Source organism: Thermobia domestica, chromosome 16, assembly GCF_964235325.1.
Source record: "Thermobia domestica chromosome 16, izTheDome1.hap1.1, whole genome shotgun sequence".
In the NCBI taxonomy this organism is placed as follows: Eukaryota; Metazoa; Arthropoda; class Insecta; order Zygentoma; family Lepismatidae; genus Thermobia; species Thermobia domestica.
In genome coordinates this window covers 17675916-17691528 of record NC_137469.1, presented here as the reverse complement: position 1 = coordinate 17691528, position 15613 = coordinate 17675916, and the positions used below count along the sequence as shown (strand labels likewise).

The following is a 15613-nucleotide window of genomic DNA, read 5'->3' as shown; positions in this document are numbered from 1 at the left end:
TTATTAGGATTTGGACCCTAGATGGTTTTTATCATATCACTTTAATTTTTAATTACCAGTGTCTTGAGATAATTGACCATTCAAGTGTCCATAACGTACAAATCCTTTGTTAGTTCATCATAGGTAAAAATAAACGTATTTATATGCAACCCGCATGACCGTGTCACTCGGCGGGTTAACATAAATGACAGGCGATATAATGTTAACATTTACTGCAATCTACTATGGTTTTTATCATATCACTTGAAAGCGAAAAAGTAAAAATTATCTAAGTAACAAAGTTTATTGCGTTCCGGGGTGACCGCAGCGAAGCGGGGTGAACGCTGCTAGTAAAATAATAAATCAAATGAAAGAGCAACTCAAACAGTTTTTGCTACAAGTGTTCAATGTGAACACCATTCGTCACACGGCAGCACACATCGAATCGATAGGCAAGTTCTTCCTAAATCTTGTTCAGTATGTTTGGAGCAATTGTTGCAATAAATGCTTCAACTGTCTTTTCTAAATTCCTCAATCTCCTTAAGAGGCCTCATCCCGGCGAAATTAAAATACCGCTAATTTTACGGTAATCATGTTATATTTTCAAATAGATAAAAGATAATCGAAATGTGGAACAAGAGCGCCTTAGACAATATCATTTTACATGAGATACCGTTATCACGACTCATTTATCTGCTTACCATTTCAAGCCATTTTGAAAAGCGGCATTTATTTTCGCGTTTCTAAACGGCTGAAAACGGAAAGTCACTACGTGAGTTGTGATAACGTTACCTAACGCAAAATAATATTGTCTAGGGCGCTCTTGTTCCACATTTCAATTATCTTTTATCTATTTGAAGATATCGCATAATTACTGTAAAATTAGCGGTATTTTAATTTCGTCGGGATGAAGCCTCTTAAAATTCTGCACACAGACGTCACTGGAATTGCTAATTCACGACCAGCCTTGTGAATTGATTTCTTGGGGCCACGCTTGAGAGACTATCTCACTCGTTCAAGACGTTCTTCAGTCACTGTTGGTCGTCCCGTATTCTTTCCTTTGCACAGACAGCCGGTGTTCTCCAACTGATACCATCTACGAATCTTATTATCACTTAGTAGATTGCGATTGAATTTAATGTGCAAAGCACGTTACACTGCAACTACAGATTCGGTCTTTGCAAAATTTAAAACACAAAAACTTTCTGCTCACTAGTCGCCATCTTTGCTACCATAGTACTCGCGCCAAGTCGTGAAGTTTAGGCTCTAAACCAATCATAAAAATATTTTGCTTGAGCTCCAGCAGATCGGAAAACTTCGGTACAATTCGTGGAACCATTTCCCGAGCGCACACTTGGGGAAATGTCGAACAGCTGAAATTCACCAACAATGTCGCCAAACTTTGAAGACATAGTAAACGAGTATGAAAAAGGCATTTAAAAATTACCAATAATAACACTGCACAACAATAACTACTGTAACAACTATTCTAAAATGGTAACACTAGCACAAATAGTAACAACGAAAATATAACGCAACAAAAAAGAATTAAGAAAACGGAATTTGACGCCAATCGGACAACACTGTACTCTCGGGAGATGTTTTCCGTATAGCGCGAGAGAAGACACTGACAAAATTTGATCGGTGGGGATTGACGACTTGAACACACCCTCGCGTTCTATTGGGTGGTGAAATCGGTAGATATAGGTCAAGCTTCACGACTCGCCGCGAGTACTATAGCGCTTTCTAACGGCAGCCAGTGGAAACAGTGCGTTCAAAACTTTGAATTGTTCTTTATTTATAATTGTAAGTTAATTGTAATAAATACCACAAAGCCTTAAAATCCCGATATTCATTTTGAAACACCCTGTACTATACCTACTTACTTTACATATTTCTACTTACAAAAGTACAGAATTTATTACAGAAAAACAAACGCACTTACCTCTTTAAATAGGTAACAGCTAAGCAACACTTGCAAAAAATTGTATATAATTAGGACGTTTTTTAGGTCATAAGGCTTTCTATCCCTCATGTACTGTGGTCCCCAGTCTTTCACAAATTTGAGGTAGATTATGATCACAGCCAAAGCGGGAAAAGGGCTTCCAACCATGAACCAATCGCGCGTCCGAGGATCTGAAAACAAAACAAAAATAAAATATAAAAATAATGACATTTTTTATTATTTTTCAAACAAACATCCAAATATTGCATCCGCATCCAATTTACACTAAAATAATTTAACAATTAAGTCAAAAAGTGACGACACTAGCTTTAGCTTTTTTTTGGCGGGGGGTGGGGTGGAGAGGGAGACGAAATTTATCTGTTTCTATTGAAAGAGCTCTGTCTCGTCTTGGAAAGTTGATCTGTTTCTATTAAAAAGAACTTCCCTTCTGCCCGAAAATAAGGACTTACCAACTAAATCAGAGTTGCAGCCTGAATAAACAGAAAGCCTGAAAATCTGTACATAACATACGTAGCAGCATCTAAAAAAATATGTACGGAATGTATCTACACTCATGTCCAAAATTATTGTCGCATATCTATAAATATGTTGTTGTAGGAATATAATTTTATAACGAATTCGGCCGGTATTTCTTATAATGTTAGTATGTGTATAATCATCAAAGACATGTATGTGGAAAATTTTATGTCAAAAGAGCAATAAATAAGAACAATAAAACGAAAATAAAACTTTCTTGTCCATTTAGCAACATTTCATTTTACTCATTCTAATTTTCGTATTTATAATTCTTTTCCTATGAAATTTACCACACATATACATTTCCCGATTATACGCATAGTATCAGTATTGAAAGTACCCTGCAAAATCATTATCAAATTATATTCTTAGAAGAAGGCAGTTATAGATATGCGACAATAATTTTGGACATGAGTGTACAAAGGAGTATGTATGCACAACTTTGAATGACCTAGTTCTGTTACTTCTAAAACAGTACGTAAAATCTGCACTACAAGACAAGTTCTAGTTCTGCTGTGGAACAGGAAAGCCGCCTGTGGCCTGAATCTACGGTTTTTCGTTCTAAATGGCCAATTTTTTTCTCCGTGTACTGATGTTGTAAGTAATTCTTTCCTCATGAAAATTTGATTAACTTCAAATCTTAACTTAGAAGGTCCATAATTCAGGAACCGTGAATAGTAATTACAGATTTTCTCGACGGAAAGGACCCTGCACAATCCTTATGGAAATTGGATTTCGGTCAAATTGCTTGAAACCGTGATATGCTGTAGATATTGTGATCCTGAGAAAAAGTTTAATGAGCACAACCACCAATCACTGACCGTTTGGCTACTACAGGCCACTTTTTTGTAAACACCAGAACATAACGATATTCTGGATTTTGGTGAAAATGACTAAAACCGTGATATGTTGTAGATGTTGTGATCCTGAGAAAAAGTTTTAATGAGCACAACCACCAATCACTGACCGTTTGGCTACTAGAGGCCACTTTTTTGAAAACACCAGAACATAACGGTATTCTGGATTTCGGTGAAAATGACTGAAACTATGATATGTTATTGGTATTGTAATCCTGAGAAAAAATCTGTGTGGGCACAATCACCAATCACTGATCATTTGGACACTACAGAGCCACTTTTTTAAAAACAGCAGATGACAACGATATTCTGGATTTTGGTGAAAATGACTAAAACCGTGATATGTTGTAGATATTGTGACCCTGAGAAAATGTCTCAATGGGCACAATCACCAATCACTGATCGTTTGGACACTACGGGGATAGTTTTTGAAAAGAGCCGAAGATAACCATATTCTGGATTTCGGTGAAAATGACTGAAACTATGATATGTTATTGGTATTGTAATCCTGAGAAAAAATCTGTGTGGGCACAATCACCAATCACTGATCATTTGGACACTACAGAGCCACTTTTTTGAAAACAGCAGATGGCAACGATATTCTGGATTTCAGTGGAATTGCTTGAAACCGGTGAAATGGTTTAGATCTTTTCATCGTACCCACAACCCGGAAAAGGGATGGAAATGAATGAAATGAAATCTGAGTTTTACGTCCCACGGTTATGCCGGCTAGGCTAAAGGAGACGGTGATTATGAGAAATGAATGAAATGGTGGAATGAAGAAAGTGGGAGGAAACGGGAGAACCCCGAGAAAACCCACGCACACGGTGTTTGTCCACACAAAGTTCACTTGGCGGGAGCTGGGATCGAACCCGGAACCCCAAACACCAGAGGTGAACGCTCTACCACTGAGCCACCGCGGCCCCGGAAAAGGGATGGAAGAGTAGTATAGGTGACCATTTAAGTATAAGTGACATTTCGATAGTCATTTTGCGGGACAAAGAAAAATCCCAGAAAACCCTAGACAGGATGACTGGCTGGGGCCGAACTACCCGAATGCGAACAAATGTTCTACCAACTGACATACAGTTGCTCAGTAGCCACAAATTGACACTTTTTCTCCGAATCACGACATCTACAACATATCACAGTTTCGTTCATTTTCACCCAAATCCAAAACATTGTTGTACTTGGTTGTTTTCAAAAACCCTGTAGTGGCCAAACAGTCAATAATTGGTGGTTGTGCCCATTAAATCTTGTTCTCACGATGACAAGTTTTATAGTATCACAGTTTCATTTATTTTCAGAAATCCAGAACATCGTTATACTCAGCTATGGCGCTGTTGTGACTAAATGGTCAGTGATTGATGGTTGTGCCCATTAAGACTTTTTTTTTTTTTTTGTCAGGATAACAGTATCTACAACATAACACTGTTTCAGTCATCTTCACCGAAATCCAGAATATCACTGTCTTCGGTTGCTTTCAAAAAATCGCCTGTAGTGGCCAAACGGTCAGTGATTGAAGATTGCGCCCATTAAGGCTTTTTCTCACGATCACAATATCTACAACATATCACAGTTTCAAGCAATTCCACCGTAATCCAATTTCCATAAGTATTGTGCGGGATTCTTTGATTAAGTCCAAGCCCTAACTTAGATCGTTCATAATTTAGGTAACGTAAATAGCAAGAGATTTTTCCCATGAAAATTTCATGAAGTCCAAACCGTAACTTAGATGGTCCATAGTTCAGAAACCATGAATGGCAATTTCTCTTTCATTTTCCTCACGGAAATTCGATTAAGTCCAAACCCTGACTTAGATGGTCCTCAATTCACGAACCATGAACAATAATTAGAGATTTTTCCCCAAATAAATTTTGTAAGTCCAAATCCCAACTTAGATGTTCCTTAATTTTAAAATCATGAATAGCAATTAGAGATTTTTCCCACAGAAATTTAAGATCAAACCCTAACTTAGATGATCCGTAATTCACGAACCATCACCAATAATTAGAGATTTTTCCCATGGAAATTTGATAAGTCCAAACCTCAACTTAGATGGTCCATAATTTAAGAACTATGAATAGCAATTAGAGGTTTTTTCCACAGAAATTTGATTAAAGACCAAACCCTTACTTAGATGGTCCAAAATTCAAGAACTATGAATAGCAATTAAAAGATTTTTTTCTCATGGAAATTTGATTAAGTCCAAATTCTAACTTGGATAGTCTATAATTCAGAAACCGAGAAACCGTATGTAGGAAAGATTTTCCCCCACGGATATTTGATTAATTAAGACCAAACCCCAAATTAAATAGTCCATTATTTAGAAACCGAAGCCCTGCAGACCATAAAATTTAATACGTGTGCTAGATTGTCACGGTCAAAGTTCTGTCAACATCGGACGAGTTTCGTGGATTGCATAGATATATACAAATACTTTCACTGTTATTATCAATGGCGTATTAACGATTTTGCTTCGAGGGGCTTTGCTAACTTTATTCCTGGAAATGTGAAAATTCTGCAAGACATTTCATTTACTTAAAAATAGTAAATAAAATTTCGGGGGGCTTTCGGGGGAAATTAGTAAATAAAATTTCTATAATACGCCACGGGCTATTATTATAGAAATATTTAAAGAAAGAACATAAAGCATATACCGGTACCTAATTAAAGGGAATATTGGGACAAATGATCGATTATGTATCTCGCTGTTTGTGTGTGGAGTTCTAACCAGAAATACCAGACATGTGTATGGCCTTCATTTTAATTTTGCGTATATCGCGAATTCGCACAACGGATAAACATAGCGAAAGCAGTTAATTTTAGTATACTAGATATATTATCAAGGTCTACCAGAAACACCAAAATTAGATAACATACTTATGAACATAATATGTATATAAAGCGTTTTCATTTTTTTTTATTTTTAAAAAAGAAACTACAATTTATACGTCTTATATAATATTATAATAATAGAAAATGCTGGATAGCTAATTACCGGTATGTCTAATTTAACATATGACCCACGTAGGTAATTTATTATGTAAGGAAGAAAATCGTGTCCTGACTTCTCATATTTTTGTGGAAATTTTGGTTAAAAACGGAAACCTACCTGTTTTGGCTTTATTACCCTCAAAAATAGTTACTCAGTTTTAATGAACAAGTCAACCTTGAATGCTCCAAACGATAATCTTCTTTTAAATATATTTTCACCGAATTCTATCAGCTTTAGACAGAACAAAAAAACAAATTGTATTTTTCGTACTTTCTTGCGTTGATACGTTTCATATAAAACCGGCTGCCATTATTATTAACGGGTAAGATAGATAGAATTTGGGAATATATATATATATTTTTAAAAGAATCACCTTCTAGTTTCCAAAATGCGTGTTAGCAAGGTCATAACCATAAATTTGGGTTTGAAACAATTACGTTATTATTTGCATTGCATGATAACAGTCTAGGTAGCGTTGTGGCTCTCATACGTGCTATAGATTTGACAACCTGAGGACATTGTGCCAAATTTTGTAGCATATAGTTATGAATTATAAATCTATTTTTGTGAAATGTACAGTATTTATTCGTCATTTAAAGTGGAAGTTGTATTTTTAATAATGTTTTTAATTAATCTTGTAACTTAATTTTTCCTCTTCTTTTCACTTAAGAAAAAGAAGAAAACTGCTGAACTTCGAAAACAGTTTGGTTTAGTGAAACACGCAAGAATTTATTACGACGCACATTTTGAATAAAGACGGATGTGTCTTGAGGGTACACAAGCCTAAAACAACGCTCTATTTTCAGTATTACTTCTAATTCCACAATATCGTTGTATAAAAGAAACTAGCCTTTGGCTTGCTGGGACTGCGCCCCCCGATCTCTACGTTTGCTCGTCCTGCGACCTTGTATTTCTTATGTATTACTCTTTGCATCACGACTGAATTCCGTTCATTTGCTCTTAATAGTTCCCAAATTTGACCAGCTGGAAGTTTTTACCCCCAGACCCTCGCACCTCTTAAACCCACAATTCTAACGAATTTCAAGCTTATTTTCTTATTTCAATTACTTAAAAGATAAGATTTTGTATCCCAAGTAAACGTCCATTTAAATAACATGGAAGTTTTTCATTTCCCCTTTAGATATCCTAAAAACTAAAAATATTCATTTTTGGCAATTTTTCTGTAGGTTACTCCCGGAAGGATACAATTATGCCAAGTTTAATTATTGTAGCCCTACAGGAAGTGCCTAAACTTTTTTGTGGTGTAGAAGATATCCCACATAAATAACGGGAAAGAATTTTCAATTGCCTTAAAACCATTCTAATGTTGGAAATTTTTATTTTTGTTGATTTACGTATGTAACGCTAACAAAGACATACAAGCATACCGAATTTCAAGTTTTTATTCCAATTCTAAGTAGGTAAAATATGAGATTATAAGCCCAAAAAAGGCACATTTAAATAACATGGGGAGTTTTTTCATTCATCTTTCAGACTCCTCTAAACTTAAAAATATTCACTTTTGGCAATTTTCTTGTCGGTTAGTCCTTAAAAAAGCAACAATCATGCCAAATTTATATTCCCATGTCAACCGGAATTACATATTATTTTATGGGTGCTCGTTATGTCAGTGACTGATTTCATGTAGTATTATATATATGTACTAGCCTTTAGCTAGCTGGAGACTCCGCCCCCTGACCCCCGTCTTTCCTCCACTACGGCCTTACACCTCTTAAATCCTCAATTGTACCGAATTTCAAGTTTCTTTTCGTATTTAAACTATCTAAAAGATAAGATTTTGTATCCCAAGAAAACGCCTATTTAAATAACATGGGGATTTCTTTATCCCCTTTAGACCCCTTAAAATTAAAAATAATCACTTCTGGCAATTTTCCTGTACGTTAGTTCCGGCAGGCTATAATCATGCCAAATTTCATCATTCTAATCTTGTCGGTGGTGCCTAAACATTTTGGGTTGCAGAAGACGTCCCATATAAATAACATGGGAAAGATTTTTTCAGTTCCCCACAAAACCATTCTAAAATTGGAAATTTTTACTTTTACTGATTTGTTTAGGTAATGCTAACGAAAACATATAAGCATACTGAATTTTAAGTTTTTATTCTAATTCGAAGTACCTAAAACATGAAATTATAGGTCCAAAAATAGACCCATTTAAATAACATAGAGAAATTCTTCATACCCCCTTTAGACCCCCTAAAAATTAAAAATATTCACTTTTGGCAATTTTGCTGTGGGTTAGTTCGAAAAAAGCTACAATCATGCCTAATTTCAATTTTCCACTTCAACCGGAAGTACCACTTTAATTTATGTTAGTTCATGTAGTTTTACACAGAGAAGAATCCGTTCTCCGAACAGCGGTATATATTGTACAAATGCACGGTATCCTCTTGCTTACTATAGAAATCAGTACGGAGCATACGATATCCGTATGCTACATAGGCACTGCCCTTAGATGTTACATCATGCCGTTGTAGGATGTCTGACATCTAACAGTTTTTCGTATATCACATGCATATACTTTTGTTACATTCCTCAGCTATATGTTATATACGTCAATTTGTATGTGAGATCCTGAGCGCCTGTATTGTTTCATACCGAAAGTACGTAGATGGAACACTTATACAGAAAGTATCATAAAACATGCGTTTTAAGTTATACGTTAAGTCCAAACACTACAGGAATTACACATGTAACCTTTCTTTTTAAGTACGCCACCTACATTTTTTTTCTGAGTGTATGTATATATAGGTAGGATTTAAGATTAGGATTAGGATTTCTAAAGACGAGACATATAGGATACCAATCATTAAATCTCATTCTATCAAACAAAGTGATCTGGCTGATGCGGGAACCTCACAAGATGTCAATGAAGAACCGAAGAACCAATTAACTCCTTAGATAACCCTCATCATATTAACTATCAGATTCGAAACGCTAAACTTTTTATCGGCGTGTTTTCAAGATCGACACTAAACTTTCTGACAAATAAGACCAAAACAAATCATTATGAATATAAAATTATAAGTTAACAATCAGTGCTTGATCAACCAGCAAAGTTGATTTAATTTTCAGCAAACCCACTTCCAACAAAATCACCTTCAAACTTTATAATATGAATATCTACATAAAAAGTATGAGGAACTCAGAAGGAATTATACGAGGGGTGTGCCACAAAGTATGGTGGAAGGGAAAAGATGGGGTGGAACTGGATGGGTAGTACTAAATCTGAAAATTCCTATGTAAAGACAAAAGGGTTAGCTGAAGGCAGTGGTGCATGGTAGCCTCTCAATTGATTCAAGTGACTTGCCAACTAAATACCTATAATAATGACAGGCTTCGCAAAAGGATGGAACTGCCCGTAACAAAGGCGTCATTTCAGACTTCGCTTGAGGGGGGGGGGCAAGAGTACCACCGACATAAGACTTTCACGTTTTGTACTAGTATATTAGTAGACAATATATAAAATGATATGTATTCCTCAAACTCTTGGGGGAGGAATGACGCCCCCTAAATGACGCCCCTGACCCGTAAGAAAAAAATGCAAATTTACTCACCACTCCATTTGTTAAATACTACGTCGTAACCATAGGCTATATCTCTTATCAACGAGGTCATGTTTGGTTCTTGGTCTTCTTGCACCTGAAACAAAAAGAAAACGAATTTTTATTAGTGAATCACGCTAATATTAGCAAAATTAATTTAATATCTGTAAATGTGTGTTCTTTTGAAAAATATACAGCTCCGAGGCTAAGGGAGACGGTGATGGCAATGAACGAAATTGTGGAGTGAAGTTAGTGGGAGGAAAAGGGAGAACACGGTTTTATCCACCCAATTAACGAAAGCTAGGATCGAACCAGGGACCGTACACAAAATTAATATAGTACAGATACAATATCAAAATTTAAAACATTTTCTTTACTTTTAATACCTGAATCATTGATGATTTCAGACTATTTTCCCCCCGGGGGAAGTTTGAATACACAGGGGGTTAAAGTAATGCTAAGAAAATACTAGTAAACTTTGTTAATAATGAAATGAAATGAAAGATTATGCTGGTTAGGCTAAAGGAGACGGTGATGATGAGAATTAATGAAATGATGGAATTAAAAAGTGGGAGAAAGGGGAGAACCACGAGAAAACCCACGCAGGCGGTGTTTGTCCAGCACAAAGCTCACTTGGATGAAGTTGGGATCGAATCAAGGGTCAACCTTGTTAAGCATGATAAGAGATTTGCCGCTGTGAGGAAATTTTTAGCCGGGTCAACCCCTGAAATCATCACTGACTGGAATCAATATGACTGCGTAATTATTTTTTTAATGAATACATTGCAGGATCAATAGTTTAATTGTCAGGGCATGGGAGAGCCGGCTTCCATTCTCGACAGTAGCTCATATTGTTTGGATCCCACTTTAAGTTGAAGGTCCACGTCTCATATAACCTCACTACTGAAAGGGATGCTAAAGTCAAATCAAATCAATATAAAACCGAGTCATGTCACCGAACCCTAAATATTATCATCTTGTTTCTTCCGACTCCAATTTGGAAGTGTTTGGGAAAACCAGATCCAGGGTTCCTTGTTCAGAATAACGTGTGCGGTAATGTTTTGTTTCACGTTTATAAGTGAAAAAACGTGAAATATACCGTCACAAATTACATTGCAGCATCCTTTACTCAGAACACGAGAAAGCTTGGGTATGGGGTTCGCTAACATTTCAGTAGTTCCTCCGAAGTATACCGTGTCCATTGTTGTCAAAACTTCCCCTTTGCCTACTTTTCACCCATATCGATAATATCGATTCTTTGCACCCTTAAAATCGCATATCTAAGAATACTGTTGAGAACATGCCTGGGAGTTATACCCTGTAAACAGTGGCGTATTTACGATTTTGTTTCGGGAGGGGCTTTGCTAACTTTCGGGGGGGCTTTGCCTGGAAATGTGAAAATTCTGCAAGATATTTCATTTACTTTACTATACTAAGTAAGATTTCGGGGGGGCTTAAGCCCGGAAGCCACCCCCCTAAATACGCCACTGCCTGTATAGAATCCCTTACACACCAATTGCTCATTGATTTAATATGAATTTTTGGATTGTGTATGTATGACTTCCTTCACTCTAATATGGATAGCACACTCCACGTTTTCTTGAATTCGAAATTAACGCATATTGAAATTTAAGTTTATGACTATTTTAGACACCCCTAGCTTTGAAACTGCACTTTCCCAGAGGTCAATACGAACTTTTTTTAAAAAAAAAAAAAAATTGATGTGAGGAATGACATCTTACAGTTTGTCGGTTTAGTACATTAACACCCTGTAAATATATATTTTGAGTTCAAGGTGGAAGCGAACCAGGGTCTACTTGCACCAGAGGTGAACGCTTCACCATTGAGCTACCCTGACCTCTAAAAGGATATTCCTAAATTGATTCATGCAGGTATGACCACAATCACTAATATTCATTAATATTCAAAAATGGGAGATACCGGTATCGTAAACGTATACATAAAACATCAGAGAAGAAAGTATACTATTACTTTCCGAGATCATGTTCTGGTAAGTACAGGCACTAGTACGGGAAAAAATATACAGGAAAAAGATATTTACCACACAGTTTCTCTTGACGTGAACACTAAATAACACAAGGTCTTGCAGTGCTGAAATACCATATTTAATAGCAAGGATATAAACAAAAATCGTGCGTATCTCTTATAAAGCCAAGTAAATTCATGATGTCACAATCTATTTCGTTTTTGTAAATAATGAAACACCTGACACAGTGAAAGCATGGTCTCTCTGTGTGTTGAATAACATTAACTAGCGTAAGACAACATTTCAATTGTTGCCAGAAAAAAATCCTATAAAATATCAATATACGAGTTAAGGGGGAAAAAGCCAAGAAAATTTTCTACGCCTGATTTTGAAATGAAGAAAGATGTTTATTTTTCAAATTTAGCTGTACAATGAAACACAATACGTAAATTAACTTGTGGAAATTGTCCGGAACAATACAAGAGAAAAGAAAATGATTTGATTGCATGATCCATGAAAGGAATTGCTTGTTCTCCGCATTTAGCGATTGTACACGGCAATTTGCTACTGCAACGACATCTATTGTGTTATATCGTAAGCTTCTTTTGTCATGCTTCATTCCTTCCACCAGACAAGACGGTTGTTTCACTTTTAATGGGAAGACGTGCCCGCCCTACTGTGTAGTATATGTAGATGTGGGACACAACCATAAAAATAGATTATTACTTTTTTTTTTTTATGAAACTAACTTTCATTTCTATGTTTAAAAAATGATATTATTTCTTTCTTGCGTCGAAAGTAACTGTGCTTACGTACCTGGCCACCTTGATAGAAAAGGGACTCTACGAAACAGTAGCACAGCGAATCGCGCGAAGCACAATTTTATTGTAGGCGACAATGGAGGTTTTGTCTTGTAAAAGTACATGTTTGCTTACTGTTACGTAACAAGACAGTCAGTCAGATCAGACGTAAGAAATTAAATTTACCATGGAAAAGAAAAGAGAGAGAAATTATATATATATATCGTCTTGTTTACTGGATCTCTATTTTTCTTTGACTGAAAACATGAAATTTCCAAGTCGAAAGAAGGGTATATAATAATTATGAAGCAAGTCCCAAGTCGTTTACGCATGGAAGATGCCATTTTCCCATGAAATTAGGCAAAAAGAAAGACTAAGTTTTGTTATTGTTGTTGTAGGCTCCAAATTTAAGTCAATAAGTCCTGAGTGTATTGTATTCTTCTTGATTACAAGTACCGTAGTATGTATGCCACTTTTAGAAATAACAATAAATCCAATCTGCTATAGCAGTGTACACATTTGTCATTTGCTGCGTATGGACAAATAAATAATATCTTTTAAGATTAAAAACTATATACATGAGCTTCCTCGTGGTTGAGAGGTTAGCGTACGCGCCTTTGGCGTAGGAGATCCGGGTTTTTCCAAATCTTTTCACAATATATTTCAATGATAAATATAGTTTAAATTTTGTTATATCACACCTTTCTTGAATATCTCGACCGAGTCGCGGAAGAAAAAAAGTAAGGGCGTAAATTTTGCACAAAACGAGACAAGTTTTTCGAGAATCGAGAATTCGATAACATTTTACGAAACTAAACGAGAAAATCTTACTTCCCGTTTTGAAGGCAACAACGGTTTTTAGTTTAAGGCAATAGTTCTCAAACTTTCCGATGATGCGGACCTTCTTCATTTGGGAAGTAATCTGCGGACCTCGTATTCATTCGGAAAGCAATCTGCAGACCCCCTTGCAATTCTATCTGAAAATTTCACATGGCATTAAAAAAATGTATGTACTAGTTAGAATTACCACTGATAAGAAAAATAATGCAATAAGTAATTTTTCTGAAGATACATGATTATTTCCTAGTGCACGAAATTTCAATTGAAAACAGTAACTTTCAAGACTGACAATCATTTTTCCTTTTTTTTTTTTTTTTTTTTTTAAAGGAAATTCACTTAAAACGCAGTATTCTTTGTGTTTTTCCATAATTGCATTGAATAAGTTTTGTTATCATAAATCTTAGGTCCGATTTCACATTAAGACGATTTCGCTTTTAGGGTTTTAATACTGCCAAGAACAGAAAAGGTCCTCTCACATAAGAAAGTGGTAGGGAAAGGCATCAAATGCTGCAATGCCTTTTTAGACAACTCTTCATACTTACAGCGCACATGCAACCAAAAGCTACAAAGTTCATTTTCTTTGAAAACGTTTTTCCATGAAGTATCTCAGGATAATTCCAATAACTCTTCTTGTTCTGTGTTAGAGAGATTCATGCCTTTTATGTCATGGATTTCTACATTAGTGAAAGGGTTTTCAATCCAACCATTATCAGGTTGTGGGACAGGGAAATATTCTCGAAAACTTGGAGCTAATGCTTTCAAGTGTCTTACAAGTGTTTTGTGCATTTCAGCACAGAATTTTTCACCTGAAGAATCAATTAAATCCTTGAGCACTGGAAATGATGAATAGTTATTGTTTTGTAATCGTACTGCCCACAGCTGGAGTTTCTTAATCTTAAAAATACTTTTTGTACAACAGCTGTGAGTTTCATTTTATTACAACATATTTCAATATTGTCCCCTCACGGACCCCTTGCCTAGATCCCGCGAACCCCCAGGGGTCCACGGACCCTACTTCGAGAACCACTGGGAACTGTGAAATCAAGCACGGTATTATGTAAATCACAAACTCCGATCAAAACTATTATACACCAACCGTTACTTTCCTTTCATAATATCTACGAAACTTGCATTCATCGAGCTGTCACACGTTGAGTGATAAATGGGAACGAATTCCTGAAGGCTTCTCGCTTACAATCAACCTATGCAAGAGGAGCGCTAACAGTTTCAAAAGTAGCGGTGTTATTGCTTCTATAACAACCTGTTTGTGCTGACACAATGGAAAAGAATCATTTTACCACAGTATGACTCCATTAAGTAGGCCGTCTCCAATTTATTTTCCCTCCTTGTAAATATTACTTACCTCTTAGGGTGCGGTTATACTGAAATTTTCTTATATCATCCTGCTCTCTTTTCTCTTTTAATGAGAAAGAAAAAGCAAAACAAATACCTTATTTTAAATAGAGCCTCGTGATACAACGTGCTGAATCAAACTTCATATCTCCATTCCGTTTTTTTAAGTGTTTGTTTTTTTTTCGTTTTCTAATGAAAGGGTAAGGATACATATTTTCTTGATTTCGCCCAGTACAGGGGATAGTAGTAAGTTCTGGAGTTCTTTACTTCTCCTCCGCCAGAAAGCCATTTTACAGAGGTTAGCTGAATGCCTGAATCGGATTGGAACCAGAGTACTAACAAACAAATCCTTTCTCCATCATCTATCGAAAGTGGGTCATCCAGCTGGTAGGTAGATGCTTTACCTACTACACCACTGGAAGCTGGGTCGGCCTAGGCAATTTGCCGCCTCGTGCCATGGCATCATTTTCCGCCCCTCCCCTTCTCCAGAAAGAACAAATCTTAAAAACCAGCATTTTAAGTATGTTACTTCATCATGAACAACGAACGGGAGAGAGAGAGCTCTCGCACTCAGAAAGGCCTAAACACTACGAATACAATCTCGTTGTATCTGTTTTTTGTTTTAAATAATCTATTATGTTAGTGAAAGATAAAGTAAACACCTGCAGGGGAAAGATGGTAATCCTTTTTTACAGCCTTCAGTATCGAGCTTCAATCTCAATATATCAGATTGCAATTCCAGTGCAACTAGC

The 15613-nt window shown here is 36.2% G+C and overlaps 1 protein-coding gene across 1 annotated transcript in view; it reads right to left on the bottom strand.

Moving 5' to 3' along the window:
* Positions 1-1900: 1900 nt before the first annotated feature.
* Positions 1901-15613, bottom strand: part of LOC145672422 (very long chain fatty acid elongase AAEL008004-like) — an 80614-nt gene continuing 66901 nt past the window's right edge. Inside the window, exons 2-3 of the mRNA XM_081741574.1 lie at positions 9894-9978; positions 1901-2115 (exon numbers count right to left, since the gene is read on the bottom strand). Of these exons, the coding sequence (XP_081597700.1) occupies positions 1901-2115; positions 9894-9954 (276 nt within the window). The 5' untranslated portion in view covers positions 9955-9978. The remainder of the gene's footprint in view (positions 2116-9893; positions 9979-15613) is intronic.